The sequence below is a fragment of the Pogoniulus pusillus genome, chromosome Z (genome assembly GCF_015220805.1).
Source record: "Pogoniulus pusillus isolate bPogPus1 chromosome Z, bPogPus1.pri, whole genome shotgun sequence".
NCBI classification, from domain to species: domain Eukaryota; kingdom Metazoa; phylum Chordata; class Aves; order Piciformes; family Lybiidae; genus Pogoniulus; species Pogoniulus pusillus.
The window spans coordinates 117,118,999-117,134,892 of NC_087309.1; the positions used below are offsets into that span (position 1 = coordinate 117,118,999).

General features: G+C 57.0%; 1 protein-coding gene and 1 long non-coding RNA gene across 2 annotated transcripts in view; both read left to right on the top strand.

The window, feature by feature from the left end:
• Nucleotides 1-14,263: 14,263 nt before the first annotated feature.
• The window catches only part of LOC135173479 (tetraspanin-36-like), a 33,524-nt gene continuing 31,893 nt past the window's right edge, over nt 14,264-15,894 (top strand). The window contains exon 1 of the mRNA XM_064140418.1: nt 14,264-14,400. Within this exon, the coding sequence (XP_063996488.1) occupies nt 14,341-14,400 (60 nt within the window). The 5' untranslated portion in view covers nt 14,264-14,340. The remainder of the gene's footprint in view (nt 14,401-15,894) is intronic.
• LOC135173480 (uncharacterized) lies at nt 14,410-15,046 on the top strand. Its single transcript, XR_010301348.1, has 2 exons — nt 14,410-14,570; nt 14,842-15,046. It is a non-coding gene; the product is annotated as an uncharacterized LOC135173480 (long non-coding RNA).

Here is a 15,894-nt window from a genome sequence, read left to right on the forward strand (position 1 = left end):
TCAAGACCGCTCCTGCTCCTTTCCAAGCACACCAAGACAAAGCCAGAGCAGGCACCTGGCAGCAGTTTCCTAGAGCAGAGCTTCGCCATTGAGCATTTACAGTGCAATTAAACCAGGGGCTGCTCACCAAGGGAACGACCTAAGAGAGCACCAAAGCTTCAGTTCCTGGCAGCGGCAATTCCAGCCCATTGTGTTCCACAGCTGGAGAGCTCTGCCCCTCCAGCCACAGAAATAGTCCTGCGCCCCATAGCTGCTGTCCCTCGCCGAACAACTGCTGTGTCCTGCCCTGCTTCTGCTGGGGACACCTGTCCAGCCGCTCTGGCGTCCACACAGCCCAGTTCCCCTGCCGCTCCTCACCAGCCCTGCCCTCCACACCTGTCACCAGCCTTATCGCCAATCTCCGGACCTGCTCCAGCCCCTCAGTGCTCCATCCCTTCGTGCTCCCACTGCCTCAACCGGTGCTAATTCCGCATCGCTCTTTTGACACAAGGCGGGGGCAGCACACCGGGGCACAACGCCGGGGCACAACGCCGGGGCACAACGCCGGGGCAGCACGCCGGGGCACAACGCCGGGGCACAACGCCGGGGCACAACGCCGGGGCACAACGCCGGGGCAGCACGCCGGGGCACAACGCCGGGGCACAACGCCGGGGCAGCACACCGGGGCACAACGCCGGGGCACAACGCCGGGGCAGCACACCGGGGCACAACGCCGGGGCAGCACACCGGGGCAGCACGCCGGGGCACAACGCCGGGGCACAACGCCGGGGCAGCACGCCGGGGCACAACGCCGGGGCACAACGCCGGGGCACAACGCCGGGGCAGCACACCGGGGCACAACGCCGGGGCACAACGCCGGGGCACAACGCCGGGGCAGCACGCCGGGGCACAACGCCGGGGCAGCACACCGGGGCACAACGCCGGGGCACAACGCCGGGGCAGCACACCGGGGCACAACGCCGGGGCACAACGCCAGGGCAGCACGCCGGGGCAGCACACCGGGGCACAACGCCGGGGCAGCACGCCGGGGCACAACGCCGGGGCACAACGCCGGGGCACAACGCCGGGGCACAACGCCGGGGCAGCACGCCGGGGCACAACGCCGGGGCAGCACACCGGGGCACAACGCCGGGGCACAACGCCGGGGCAGCACGCCGGGGCACAACGCCGGGGCACAACGCCGGGGCAGCACGCCGGGGCACAACACCGGGGCAGCACACCGGGGCACAACGCCGGGGCACAACGCCGGGGCAGCACGCCGGGGCACAACGCCGGGGCACAACGCCGGGGCAGCACGCCGGGGCACAACACCGGGGCAGCACACCGGGGCACAACGCCGGGGCACAACGCCGGGGCACAACGCCGGGGCACAACGCCGGGGCACAACGCCCGGGCAGCACACCGGGGGCGTCTCCGTAAGCCGGGGCAGGCCGGGGGCTGCTCTCCGGCCCGACCCCGCTCCCTGCAATCGCAGCCCGGCGACTGATGTGGTCCCAGCAGGAGGAGCTGCAGGCTCGGAACCGTCTGCGCTGCTGTGCCTCCCGGGGAAGGGAGAGGGAAATGGGAAACAGAGGGAGGAGAGAGGCGGGGGAAAAAAAGTGGGGGGCGGGGAGGGAGGGGGGAAGGAACAGAAGACGGGGGAAAATGCAACATAGAAACAGAATCATAGAATCAGTCAGGTCAGAAGAGAGCTCCAAGCCCATCCAGCCCAACCTAGCACCCAGCTCTGGCCAATCAACCAGACTAAGTGCCCCAGCCAGGCTTGGCTGCAACACCTCCAGGCATAGCCACTCCACCACCTCCCTGGGCAGCCCATTCCAATGCCAATCACTCTCTCTGACAACAACTTCCTCCTCACATCCAGCCTAGACCTCCCTGGCACAGCTTCAGCCTCTGTGCCCTGCTTCTGTCCCTGGCTGCCTGGCAGCAGAGCCCAACCCCACCTGGCTACAGCCTCCCTGCAGGCAGCTGCAGGCAGCAATCAGCTCTGCCCTCAGCCTCCTCTGCTGCAGGCTGCACCCCCCCAGCTCCCTCAGCCTCTCCTCACAGGGCTGTGCTCCAGGCCCCTCCCCAGCCTTGCTGCCCTGCTCTCAACACCTTCCAGCACCTCAGCAGCTCTCTGCAATGCAGGAGCCCAGAGCTGGACACAGCACTGCAGGGGTGGCCTGAGCAGTGCTGAGCACAGGGGTGGGCACAAGAACCTCCCTGGTGCTGCTGCCCACACTGCTCCTGAGCCAGCCCAGGATGCCACTGGCTCTGCTGCCCACCTGGGCACTGCTGCCTCCTCTGCAGCTGCTCTCTCACAGCACCCCCAGGGCCCTCTCTGCCTGCCTGCTCTCAGCCACTCTGGCCCCAGCCTGCAGTGCTGCTTGGGCTTGCTGTGGCCAAAGTGCACAACCTGCCCTTGGCCTTCTTCACTCTCATGCCCTTGGCCTCTGCCCACCCATGCAGCCTGGCCAGGTCCCTCTGCAGGGCTCTGCTCCCCTCCAGCAGCTCCACACTGCTCCTAGCTTGGTGCCAGCTGCACACTCACTGCTGCTGGACTCAATCCCCTGCTCCAGCTCATCAATAAAGACATTGAACAGAACTGTGCCCAGCACTGATCCCTGGGGCACAGCACCAGTGCCAGCTGCCAGCTGCATGTGGCACCATTCACCACCACTCTCTGGGCCCAGCCCTCCAGGCAGTTCTTGACCCATTTCAGAATGAATCTATCCAAGCCAGGAGCCACCAGCTTATAGGATATATAGGATATATATAGGATATATACAGGCTATACATGATATACAGTATATATGTGGTGCATGGTCTCTCCTGGCTTGGATTCTCCTTCAGGAACCTTGTCTCTAAGAAACTTCTCTTTAAGGAACCATAAAGGTTCCATGTGACACCTGAGTGTCAACAACTGCACAAAAATCATTTAGATGTGGACATGGGTTTCAAGACACTTGAAGAAGATGGAGTTGTGTCCCCTTTGTCTCCCTGCTCTGATGGATCAGCTCGTGTAGCTAAACCCTAACAGTGAGATGAGGTGGCTCCTTAGGCTTGATCTGCCTGGGCTCAGCTGTAAGAACACTAAGGTCAGCAACAAGGGAAGGGCTGGGAATGAGTCAGGAGTAAGGCAGCACCACATGATGAGCTAGAGCACCTTAGCAAATCTGTGGTGGGAAAATCCAGCCAGGACAGCAGGACCTTTGTGCTCTTTGAGGAAGTGTGAGAAGTTGATTGATACCAACAGAAAAGATGTTTTCTTCCTGCAGAATAAAAATTAACTCTATTTAAGGGAACTGAAGTCATCCCCACCCCTCATAAAAGTCAAAGCCTTGCCTACAGTGGCCATTTCTTTTGTCTGGATTTGTGATGGCTCTGTGAGCCAGCACTTGGCCATGCCAGGCCTCTTCTTTCTACAGGATCATAGAATCACAGAATCAAGCAGGTTGGGAGAGACCTCCAAGATCATCCAGTCCAACCTAGCACCCAGCCCTAGCCAGTCAACCAGACCATGGCACTAAGTGCCTCATCCAGGCTTTTCTTGAACACCTCCAAGGACAGTGGCTCCACCACCTCCCTGGGCAGCCCATTCCAATGCCAATCACTCTCTCTGCCAACAACTTCCTCCTAACATCCAGCCTAGCCCTGCCCCAGCACAACTTGAGTCTGTGTCCCCTTCTTCTGTTGCTGGCTACCTGGGAGAAGAGGCCACCCCCCACCTGGCTACAGCCTCCCTTCAGGCAGCTGCAGGCAGCAATGAGGTCTGCCCTGAGCCTCCTCTTCTGCAGGCTGCACACCCCCAGCTCCCTCAGCCTCTCCTCATAGGGTTTGTGTTCCAGGCCCCTCCCCAGCTTTGTTGCCCTTCTCTGGACATCTTCCAGCATCTCAACATCTCTCTTGAATGGAGGGGCCCAGAACTGGACACAGACACAGTTCTGGATCAAAGTTGCTTCTCTCCCTCAGCAGATGCCCTGGGCTTCCCAGGCTGGGGCTCTGAGAAGCTGCCAGCTCCTCTCTGGTTCTGAGTTCCCCTGGGGTTTCCTCACCAGTCACACTCCAGACTGTATCAGGTTGCTTCAGTCATGCTCACTTCTAGTCCCTCCTGCCAGCACCTTCAAGGAATCTTTAAAGCACTTGCTATGGGAAATCATGACTCGTAGAGTTTATGGCTGTGGGTACTGTGATTCATCTCTGTAAAAGGGCTTTCTGTTTGCTCAGATCCACATGACTGGCTGAGTCAAGAACAGGAATAGAGCCACACAGACATGCCTCCAGTACCTTGGATCCTGGGTTCAGTTTTGGGCCTCTCGCTTCAAGAAGGACTCTGAGGTGCTGGAGCATGTCTAAGGAAGGGCAGGAATGCTGCAAAGGGTCTTGGAGCACAAGTGTTGTAAGAAGCTGAGGGACCTTGGGTTGTTTAGTCTGGGGAAAAAGAGGCTGAGGGAAGGGCTTCTGTCTCTCTACAGCTCCCTGAGAGGAGGCTGGAGCCAGGTGGGGTTGGGCTCTGCTCCCAAGAGAGAGGACAAGAGAAAATGGCCTCAAGTGGCTCCAGAGGAGGTTTAGGTTGGACATGAGGAACAACTTCTTCTTAATATCTTTCTAGTGCTGAACAGCTGAAATGAGATCTCTCTGAGTGAATAAGGAGTTCTGGGCTTCTCAGTTCAAGAGAGCTGCTGAGGTGCTGGAAGGTGTTGAGAGCAGGGCAGCAAGGCTGGGGAGGGGCCTGGAGCACAGCCCTGTGAGGAGAGGCTGAGGGAGCTGGGGGTGTGCAGCCTGCAGCAGAGGAGGCTCAGGGCAGAGCTGATTGCTGCCTGCAGCTGCCTGCAGGGAGGCTGTAGCCAGGTGGGGTTGGGCTCTGCTGCCAGGCAAGCAGCAATAGAACAAGGGGACACAGCCTCAAGTTGTGCCAGGGCAGGTTGAGGCTGGATGTGAGGAGGAAGTTGTTGTCAGAGAGAGTGATTGGCACTGGAATGGGCTGCCCAGGGAGGTGGTGGAGTGGCTGTGCCTGGAGGTGTTGCAGCCAAGCCTGGCTGGGGCACTGAGTGCCATGGTCTGGTTGGCTGGACAGGGCTGGGTGCTAGGTTGGGCTGGATGAGCTTGGAGCTCTCTGCCAACCTGCCTGATTCTATGATTCTGTGATAAAGAGGCAGCCAGGAGGTCTATGTCTGTCCTTAGCTGGTGATGCCATGGGTCATGCCTGGTCACTGTTTTTTAAATGTCAAGGTGCAAGGACCAGAGCCCTCCCCCCAAGCACCTCTGAGACAGAGGCCATCAGAAAAATGCTCTTCTTTTCACTCCTGACCTGCACAGCATAGGCGAGTGGGAGAAGATATCAGCTGCTCTCCTCTCTCCACACCCATGGGCTAGAAGATGTTCTTGTCTTTCTCAGCCCTGAAAGAGCAAAGAGTAAGCACAAAGAGAAAAGAAAAGGAAGGAGAGGTGAATAATCTCATCATGAGAAGATCATCGTCAACATGTACAGTGTGTCTGAGGGCTTCCCCACCAGCTCATTTACACCTTTTGATGGATCCAGCACTTACACCCAAAAAGCTGCCTGTTGTCCTCCACCAACCTGCCCCAGCAGCTGATCTGCCAATGCTCCTCAGCAAACTTCTCCTCCAGGTTTCACTGAGAAGACTCTGTCACAGAATCATAGAATCAACCAGGTTGGCAGAGAGCTCCAAGCTCAGCCAGCCCAACCTAGCACCCAGCCCTGCCCAACCAACCAGACCATGGCACTAAGTGCCCCAGCCAGGCTTGGCTTCAACACCTCCAGGCACAGCCACTCCACCTGGGCAGCCCATGCCAGTGCCAATCACTCTCTCTGACAACTTCCTCCTAACATCCAGCCTCAACCTGCCCTGGCACAACTTGAGACTGTGTCCCCTTGTTCTGTTGCTGGCTGCCTGGCAGCAGAGTCCAACCCCACCTGGCTACAGCCTCCCTGCAGGCAGCTGCAGGCAGCAATCAGCTCTGCCCTGAGCCTCCTCTGCTGCAGGCTGCACCCCCCCAGCTCCCTCAGCCTCTCCTCACAGGGCTGTGCTCCAGGCCCCTCCCCAGCCTTGCTGCCCTGCTCTCAACACCTTCCAGCACCTCAGCAGCTCTCTGCAATGCAGGAGCCCAGAGCTGGACACAGCACTGCAGGGGTGGCCTGAGCAGTGCTGAGCACAGGGGCACAAGAACCTCCCTTGTGCTGCTGCCCACACTGCTCCTGAGCCAGCCCAGGATGCCATTGGCTCTGCTGCCCACCTGGGCACTGCTGCCTCCTGCCTGGGTTTGCCAGTGCTCAGTGCTGCCAGTATGCCTGTCCCTCTTGATCTGCTGGTGTAAGTCCTGAGCTGGACACAGCCCCAGCCCCTCACCTGGCTTTAGGTGTCAGCCTTTCACACTGAGACCCAAGGACCAAAATATCTCTGAGTTGTTTCAGCTCTGCCTTGTAAAGAAATATGACAGAGGAACTAACCAGGGCATGACTCAGGATTTCATCACCTGGCTGTCCTTGACCAGCAAATGTGATGGTGTGGTCAAAATACCCCACTCAGCACATCAGGGTGGATGGAGTGGAGTGTGAGGATAGAAACTGCTGCTAGCAAAGGGCTTGGTGCAGTTGTTACCTGCAACAGGTAGCAACTGGTAGCTAACAACCAGTTCAGAACTGGGAGAGCTGAGTCACCAGTTGGAGTATTTGAAGAGGAACTGAAAGTATTTTGAGTCTGAGTTTGTCAGACTCCACTTTTTGCTAATTCTGTGACCTCCATGAAAGACCATTCAGCTGCTTTCTTAACTAAAAAGCTCTGCCTGCTGACTGCTCTTTCCTGCCTCTCATTTCTACACAAGGCTTATCAGGAAACCAAGTTGATTTTAAGAAATGAGGTCACGTACTATGAAAGCTGCTTCTGTGTCACACTCACATGCCAACTGCAGGAGAGGGATTTTTCCTTCTCCACTGCCCTGTTGGTCACCAAAATGACTAGCACAGGGATAAAGGATTAGAGTCAACAGGATAATAAGGATAAGGAAGGACACACTGAGGTTTTATGAACTGGTGGCTCTCAAATGAGCTGTGGGCAGAGGCCAAGGGCATGAGAGTGAACAAGGCCAAGGGCAGGTTGTGCACTTTGGCCACAGCAAGCCCAAGCAGCACTGCAGGCTGGGGCCAGAGTGGCTGAGAGCAGGCAGGCAGAGAGGGCCCTGGGGGTGCTGTGAGAGAGCAGCTGCAGAGGAGGCAGCAGTGTGCCCAGGTGGGCAGCAGAGCCAATAGCATCCTGGGCTGGCTCAGGAGCAGTGTGGGCAGCAGCACAAGGGAGGTTCTTGTGCCCCTGTGCTCAGCACTGCTCAGGCCACCCCTGCAGTGCTGTGTCCAGCTCTGGGCTCCTGCATTGCAGAGAGCTGCTGAGGTGCTGGAAGGTGTTGAGAGCAGGGCAGCAAGGCTGGGGAGGGGCCTGGAGCACAGCCCTGGGAGGAGAGGCTGAGGGAGCTGGGGGGGTGCAGCCTGCAGCAGAGGAGGCTGAGGGCAGAGCTGATTGCTGCCTGCAGCTGCCTGCAGGGAGGCTGTAGCCAGGTGGGGTTGGGCTCTGCTGCCAGGCAGCCAGCAACAGAACAAGGGGACACAACCTCAAGCTGTGCCAGGGCAGGTCTAGGCTGGATGTTAGGAGGAAGTTGTTGTCAGAGAGAGTGATTGGCATTGGAATGGGCTGCCCAGGGAGGTGGTGGAGTGGCTGTGCCTGGAGGTGTTGCAGCCAAGCCTGGCTGGGGCACTGAGTGCCATGGTCTGGTTGAATAGATAGGGCTGGGTGCTAGGTTGGGTTGGATGAGCTTGGAGCTCTCTTCCAACCTGGCTGATTCTATGACTTTATCCTGCAGGACTTCAAGGCATTTCCATTCATCACAGAGCTGTTTGCAGGGAGGCAGGTGGAGTGCTGCCAGGCTGAGGCAGGTGGACTGTAGGCTCAGTTTTAAACTGGCTATTAGAAGCTGATCAACTTCAACCCATGCAAGGAAAAACATTCAAAAAGACTGTGGATTAGTTGTGAAATCAGTGATTAGCAACTCAGAAAGTGCAGATGAAGGCCAGCCAGGACAGGCTGGTCTGGGACAAGTGTGAGAGTGGTGAGAGGCTGGAATGGGTTGCCCAGGGAGGTGGTTGAGGCCCCATGGCTGGAGGTGTTTCAGGCCAGACTGGATGAGGCTGTGTGCAGCCTGCTCTAGGGTAGGGTATCCCCGGGCAGGGCAGGGGGGGTGGGACTGGCTGATCCTTGTGGTCCCTTCCGACCCTGACTGATTCTAAGTGGTTTCACTTTAACCTCATTTCCTCCTGTGATGCATCACAGACATGGTGTGGGCAGAAGCAGCATCTATCATGTGATGAGGCTTTCAGCACCTCCCTGCACCACATGGCAGCTTCAGCCCCACTGCCTGCTGGGGGTGATGACCAGCCCAGGGACTGTCACCTGGTGTCTGCTGTCTCCTGGGCTTCTTCATCCACCTCTCCTGGCATTTAATTGCAGGGGAGTCAGGCAGAGAGGAACCTCATGAAGTTCAACAAGGGCAAATCTGGGGTCCGGTCTCTGGAGAGGAGCAGCCCCCAGCACCAGTACAAACAAAGGGGTGACCTGCTGGAAAGCAGCTCTACAGAGAAGGTCCTGGAAGTGGTGGTGGACAGCAAGCTCACCAAGAGCCAGCAGTGTGCCCTCAGGGCCAAGAAGGTGCCAGGTCATCTTGGGTGCATTCAAAAGCCTGTGGCCAGCACAGAGGTTCTACTCTCCCCCTGGTGAGGATACCATCTAGAGTCCTGTATCCAGCTCTGAGCTCCCCACTTCAGGAGAGACAGGGAACTAATGGAGAGAGTCCAGGAGAGGCCACAAAGCTGCTGAGGAGCCTGGAGCATCTCTGTGAGGAGCAAAGGCTGGGACCCTTGCAGAGGAGCAGCCCCAGAGGGCATCTGAGCACTTTAAGAGATAAAGGGTGGGGGGCAAGAGGATGGGGACAGACTCTTTCTAGTGGTGCCCAGCAACAGGACAAGGGGTAACAGGTACAAAGTGAAATCCAGCAGATTCCATTTGAACAGGAGGAGAAAGTTGTTTGTTGTGAGGGTGCTGGAGGCCTGGAGCAGGCTTCCCAGAGAGGTTACAGAGTCTCTTTGTGTGGAAAGCTTCCAACCCCACCCTGGCCATTAAGATACAGGGCAAGCTGCTGTGGGTGCCCTGCTCGAGTAGGGAGGGTTGTACTGGGTGATCTCCAGAGGCTTCTTTGACCTCCCAGCATTGTGTGACTCAGTGATTCTGGGATTACTCTGTAGAAGAGAACAGAGAATTCAAATCTGGACAGCACCTGGAGCTGGTGAAGGCTAGGACTAGACTAAGGATGGAGTCTCAAAACCATCAGCTCCTTCCGTTGGAGGAAAGAGCTCAAAATGTGATGCAGAAAGGAAAAGGGCAGGACCACCAAGCTGGGCAGGAACAATTAGGAGACATGGATGGGGAAAGGTTCCTTTGGATCTGTTGCAGATGATCAGAAGCTGGCAACGAGAGAGTGATTACAGCTTATTGCTTCACTTAAAAATCAGGCCTCTGCAAAGACTATTTCATTAGAGAGTAGTGTGGAATATCATACCAGGGCTGTCCAAGGTGGCTGGGATACGGCCCCACAGGCATGTCCTTGTTCTGGGAAGTCATGGGATCACAGGCTCACAGGATGTCAGGGGTTGGAAGGGAGCCAAAGACATCATCCAGTCCACCCCCCCTGCCAGAGCAGGGCCACACAATCCAGCTCAGGGCACACAGGAACACAGCCAGACAGGCCTGGAAAGGCTCCACAGAAGGAGACTCCACAACCTCTCTGGGCAGCCTGTGCCAGGCTCTGGGACCCTTCCAGGCAAGAAGTTCCCCCTTGTGCTGAGCTGGAACCTCCTGTGCTGCAGCTTCCATCCATTGCTGCTTGTCCTGTGCCAGGGAGCAGTGAGCAGAGCCTGTCCCCCCCTCCTGACCCCCAGCCCTCAGATACTGATAAGCATTGATTAGATCCCCTCTTAGTCTGCTCTTCTCCAGACTAAGCAGCCCCAGGGCCCTCAGCCTCTCCTCACCAGGCAGTGCTGCAGTCCCCTCATCATCCTCACAGCCTCCCTTGGGCCCTCTCCAGCAGATCCCTGCCCCTCGCCAACTGGGGAGCCCAAAACTAAACACAGTATTCAAGATGAGGTCTCACCAGGGTGAAGTAGAGGAGGAGAACCTCCCTGGATCTGCTGGACACACTCTTCCTAATACACCCCAGGACCCCATTTGCCCTCTTGGCCAGCAGGGCACATTGCTGTGCCATGCATGTTCCCCACCAGCACTCCCAGCTCCCTCTCCACAGGGCTGCTCTCCAGCAGTCACCTGCCAGCCTGGACTGCTGCAGTTTGTTGTCCCTCCCCAGGTGCAGGACTCTGCACTCATCCTTGTTGACCCTCATTAGGCTCCTCTGTGCCCAGCTCTGTCTGTCCAGGTCTCACTGGATGGCTGCACAACCTTCAGCAGCCTCAGCCAAGCCATTTGCTAGGCCACCTTAAAAAAAGGATCAGACACTGCTGATCTTAATATCATTGTACTTTAAAAGAACCTCCCCAACGTCTGAGGAAAGGCCCTTCTGCTGCCTCCAAAGCAGCTGACAGCAATGGGCAGAGAGTGTCCACCCTCTGACCTTCCACCATTCCCTGCTGGAATGCTGCACTTCAGCAGAAGCCCTCTGCAGTCTCTATCCCCCGGAGGAAACCAGCTCACATCTGTTTTTTGCTGGCAAGGGGCAGAGATGGGAAGCTGTTACTGCTGCGTCCTGCAGCTGGCTGAGGAGCTGGGCTCGGCGAGCATCTTCGGTGTGTTTTTAACAGCAGGAGGCAGAGCTGATGGAAATACAGCAACAGCTGCAGCCCTCTGCAGTCACCTGCAGCTGGTCTGCCTACCGTTTCAGTGACTGGAACAGAGAAGCATAGAATCAGAATCACAGAATGGTTTAGGTTGGAAGGGACCTCAAAGCTCATCCAGTTCCAACCTCCCACCATAGTCAGGGACACCTCCCCCTAGAACAGGTTTCTCAAGGCCTCATCCAACCTGGTCCTGAGCACCTCCAGGGAGGTTGTGAAGCACAGAGTCACCAAATGTGATCTTAGATCCCTGGGCAACCTGTGCCAGTGTCTCCCCACCCTCACCTCAAACAACTTCTTTCTCTCATCCAGTTTCAATCTCCCTTCCGCCAGTCCAAACCCATTCCTCCTCCTCCTGCCATTCCCAGACCTTGTCCACAGTCCCTCCCCAGCCCTCCTGCAGCCCCCTGCAGATCCTGCAAGGCCGCTCCAAGGTCTCCTCCAAGCCTTCTCCAGGCTGAAGAGCCCAAACTCTCTCAGCCTGTGCTCACAGCAGAGCTGCTGCAGCCCTCTCAGCATCTTGGTGGCCTCCTCTGCACTGGCTCCAACACTTCCATGTGCTGCTTGTGCTGGGGGCTGCAGAAGACTACATACTGTAGAGTGGGTTGTAAGGGACCTTAAAGATCATGTAGTTCCAAACTCCGTGCCAAAGGCAGGGACATCTGCACCCAGAGCAGGCTGCAACCCCCCTGCACTCAGCAGGGACATCTGCACCCAGAGCAGGCTGCAACCCCCCTGCACTCAGCAGGGACATCTGCACCCAGAGCAGAATGCAACCTCCTGCACTCAGCAGGGACATCTGCACCCAGAGCAGGGTGCAACCTCCTGCACTCAGCAGGGACATCTGCACCCAGAGCAGGCTGCAACCTCCTGCACTCAGCAGGGACATCTGCACCCAGAGCAGGCTGCAACCCCCCTGCACTCAGCAGGGACATCTGCACCCAGAGCAGGCTGCAACCCCCCTGCACTCAGCAGGGACATCTGCACCCAGAGCAGGCTGCAACCTCCTGCACTCAGCAGGGACATCTGCACCCAGAGCAGGATGCAACCTCCTGCACTCAGCAGGGACATCTGCACCCAGAGCAGGCTGCAACCTCCTGCACTCAGCAGGGACATCTGCACCCAGAGCAGGATGCAACCTCCTGCACTCAGCAGGGACATCTGCACCCAGAGCAGGATGAAACCCCCTGCACTCAGCAGGGACATCTGCACCCAGAGCAGGATGCAACCCCCCTGCACTCAGCAGGGACATCTGCACCCAGAGCAGGCTGCAACCTCCTGCACTCAGCAGGGACATCTGCACCCAGAGCAGGCTGCAACCTCCTGCACTCAGCAGGGACATCTGCACCCAGGGCAGGCTGCTCACAGCCCCAACCTCCCCTGCAGTGCTGCCAGCCATGGGGCAGCTCCCAGCTCTCTGGGCAGCCTGGCACAGGCTCTCACCACCCACGCCCTTCTCTCCACTCTAAACCTCCCTCTATCAGTCCAAACCCTCACCCCTTGGCCTGGCACAACAGCTCCTGCCCAAAGCTCTGTCCCTGCTTTCTCCTGGCCCCTTGCAGCACTGCCAGGCCACCAGAAGCTCTCCCTGCAGCCTTCTCCCCTGCAGCCTGCCCAAGCCCAACTCTCTCAGCCTGCCCTCCCAGCAGAGCCCTTCCAGCCCTGCCAGCACTGCTGGGGGCTCCTCTGGCCCCACTCCAGCAGATCCCTGCCTGTGCTGTGCTGAGCACTCCAGAGCTGCCCCAGCACTGCAGGGGGGGGTCTCAGCAGAGCACAGCAGAGGGGCAGAATCCCCTCCCTGCCCCTGCTGCCCACACTGCTGGGGATCAGCTCAGGGCATGGCTGGGGATCAGCCCAGGGCACAGCTGGCTCCAGGCTTGCCTGCTCGCATCCAGAATTTGGAAGGCAGATTTGATGGAAACCTGCTGGAAGTGTCTCACAGGAGGCTGAGTCTCTCTGAGCCTGAAGTTAAAAAAAACAACAGTTTAGGAAAGAAAAAAAAAAGTTAAAAAAAAGTTTTTTAAAAAGTTTTTTAAAAAGTTTTAAAAGTTCTTTTTTTTAGTTTTAAAAAGTTTTTAAAAGTTAAAAAAGGTTTTTTTTAAGTTTAAAAAGTTTAAAAAGTAAAAAAGGGTTTTAAAAAAGTTAATTTTTTAAAAGTTTTTAGAAGTTTTTTAAAATAAGTTAAAAAAAATAATTTTTTTAAAAAGTTTTTTTATTTTTTAAAAAATTTTAGAAAAATTTTAAAGACTTTTTAAAAGTTTTAAAAATATTTTTAAAAGTTTTAAAACCATTTTTAAAAGTAGAATTTTGTAAAAAATTTAAAAGCAAAAAAAAATTTAAGTTTTTTTAAAAAGTTTGTCAAATTTAAAAAAAAATGGAAAGTTTTTAATTGTTTTTAAAAAGTTTTTAAATGTAAATTTTTTAAAAAAATTAAAAGTAAAAAAAATTAAAAGTTTAAAGAAGTTTTTTTTTAAAAATTCAAATTTTTAATTTTGAATAAAAAATTTAAATTTTGTTTTAAAAGTTTTTACAAAGTTTTTTAAAAGCTTAAAAAAAGTTTAAAAAAAAGTTTTAAAATGTCAATTTAAAAAAAAAAAGTTTTAAAACTTCAAAGAGTTTTTTAAAAGTTTTTTTTAAAGTTTTTAATTTTTTTTTTTTTTTTTTTTTTTGTTGTTGTTTTTAAAGTTTAAGAAACAAACAAAGAAGTCACCGCGCGGGGACGATTCGGCCTCCCCTTATCCCAGCCCTCTCCCCCTTTGGGCACTTCCTTGTTGTGTGCCAGGAGCCGCCACCCTCTTTCCTCCCCGCCGGGAAGGGCCGGGGCGGACCCGGGCTCGGCAGGCGGTGCGGGGAGCGGCGGAGGCGGGGCCGGGGTCGGAGGCGGTGCCGGAAACGGCGGAGGCGGGGCCGGGGTCCGGAGGCGGGGCCGGGGTCGGAGGCGGGGCCGAGGGCGGAGGCACGGCCGGGGTCGGAGGCATGGCCGGGGGCTGAGGCAGGGCTGGGGCCGGAGGCGGGGCCGCGGTCGGAGGCGGGGCCGGGGGAGGAGGCGGGGCCGGGGGCTGAGGCAGGGCTGGGGCCGGAGGCGGGGCAGCGGTCGGAGGCGGGGCCGCGGTCGGAGGCGGGGCCGGGGGCTGAGGCAGGGCCGGGGCCGGAGGCGGGGCCGGGGGCTGAGGCAGGGCTGGGGCCGGAGGCGGGGCCGGGGGCTGAGGCAGGGCCGGGGCCGGAGGCGGGGCCGCGGTCGGAGGCGGGGCCGCGGTCGGAGGCGGGGCCGCGGTCGGAAGCGGGGCCGGGGGCTGAGGCAGGGCCGGGGCCGGAGGCGGGGCCGCGGTCGGAGGCGGGGCCGCGGTCAGAGGCGGGGCCGCGGTCGGAGGCGGGGCCGGGGGCGGAGCCAGGCGGGCCTCACAGTCGCTGTGAGCTCGGCAAGTTGTGTTCGGCGCTCTCCGTCCCCAGCCATGGACTGCGGCGTCATCACCTCCAAGACCGTGCTGCTGCTGCTGAGCCTCGCTTTCTGGGTACCGAGAGGGGCTTGGGGGGCACGCAGCGGGACCCCGGGGGTTTGAAGGCAGTGAAGCGGGTGCGGTGCCGCGGCGCCTGACTCTGCGCTGCTTAGCTGGGGGTGCCAGAGCTAATCGAGCTTTTAGTTCTTCGCCGTTAAGCTGCTGCCTTCCTTGTGGCTGATTCCGTAAGTCTCTACGTTAGAGGAGTTTCATCCCCCCGCGCCAGTTTCTGAGCTGAGTGATGCTGTTGGAGTCTGGTTTTACACTTTTCCTCTGGTTTTTTGAGGTGGTAGCTTTCTGGGGTAGTAGTTCTGAGGTCGTAGCTTTCTTTCTTCGAGGGTAGTGTTTTTAAGACACTAAGCAGCTCTTTGGAATGTCTGACATAGTAATTTTTTTTTGTTGTTTGGTGGGGGGGAGGCGTAGGGGCAGTATTTTTCTGTTAATTTATGAAGATAGGCCTCTAAAACAGCCCGGGAGCTCGTGTTGTGTGACTGGGAACGCGGAGCTGCGTGGCTGCGGTGAGGTGAGGCTGTTGCACGGAGCGGCTGCTCTCCCGGTTCTGGGGGCAGGAGGTCTCCGAGAACTTTGCTCCGACGACGTTCTGCAGCGCTGATGCTCTTCCAGATTGCTTCCTCAATAAACGCCAGCAATCAGTAAAAAAGGTGTGGATGTGGACTTCTGAGCCTAAGTCGCTGCTGTGCCCTTGGTGAGGCCACATCTGGAGTCCTGTGTCCAGTTCTCGCCCCCCCCTCCCAGTGCCAGAGGGACACAGAAGTGCAGGAGAGAGCCCAGCAGAGAGCCACAGAGATGCTGAAGGCAATGGCAGAGCTCTGTTAGGAGCAGAGCCTGAGGCAGCTGGGGCTGTGCTGCTGGCACAGGAGGAGGCTGAGAGGGGACTCAGCAGTGCTGAGCAATGTGTGCAGGGCAGTGGCAGGAGGCTGGAGCCAGGCTCTGCTGGGGGATGCCAGTGCCAGGCCAAGGGCCACTGGCTGCAAGCTGAGGCCTAGGAAGTGCCATGGCAGAGGCTGCCCAGGGTGGGGCTGTGCAGTGTCCCTCTGTGGAGCTCTGCAGAGCCTGCCTGGATGTGTTGCTGTGTGATCTGCTCTGCCTGCTCCTGCCCTGGCAGGGGTCTTGGACTGGCTGAGCTGTGGAGGTCCCTTCCAGCCCCTGGCATGCTGTGATTCTGTAAGTTCCCCGTGGGGTGCTTGGCATTGTCAGTGGGGCCTGGGGTGGGTGGCTGCTCAGGGGAGGTTACTCTGGTGACCAGTCTGTGGCTTTCCCCCTGCCTGAGGAAGTTTGCATAACCACCCTGTCATGAGCCAAGAACCTGCTGCTGCTGCTCTTGCAGAAGAGGCCCAGTTAGACCTTGTGTGTGCTGGACGTGTGGTTGGAGTGCTTACATCCCCAGGAGCTTGTCCCCTTTCAGTCCTGTGCCCCATTTCTGGGGGCTTAGCACCACTGTTTGCTGTGTTGTCTTCCCGGTGACTCTGGAAAGTGAAAGGGTCACAG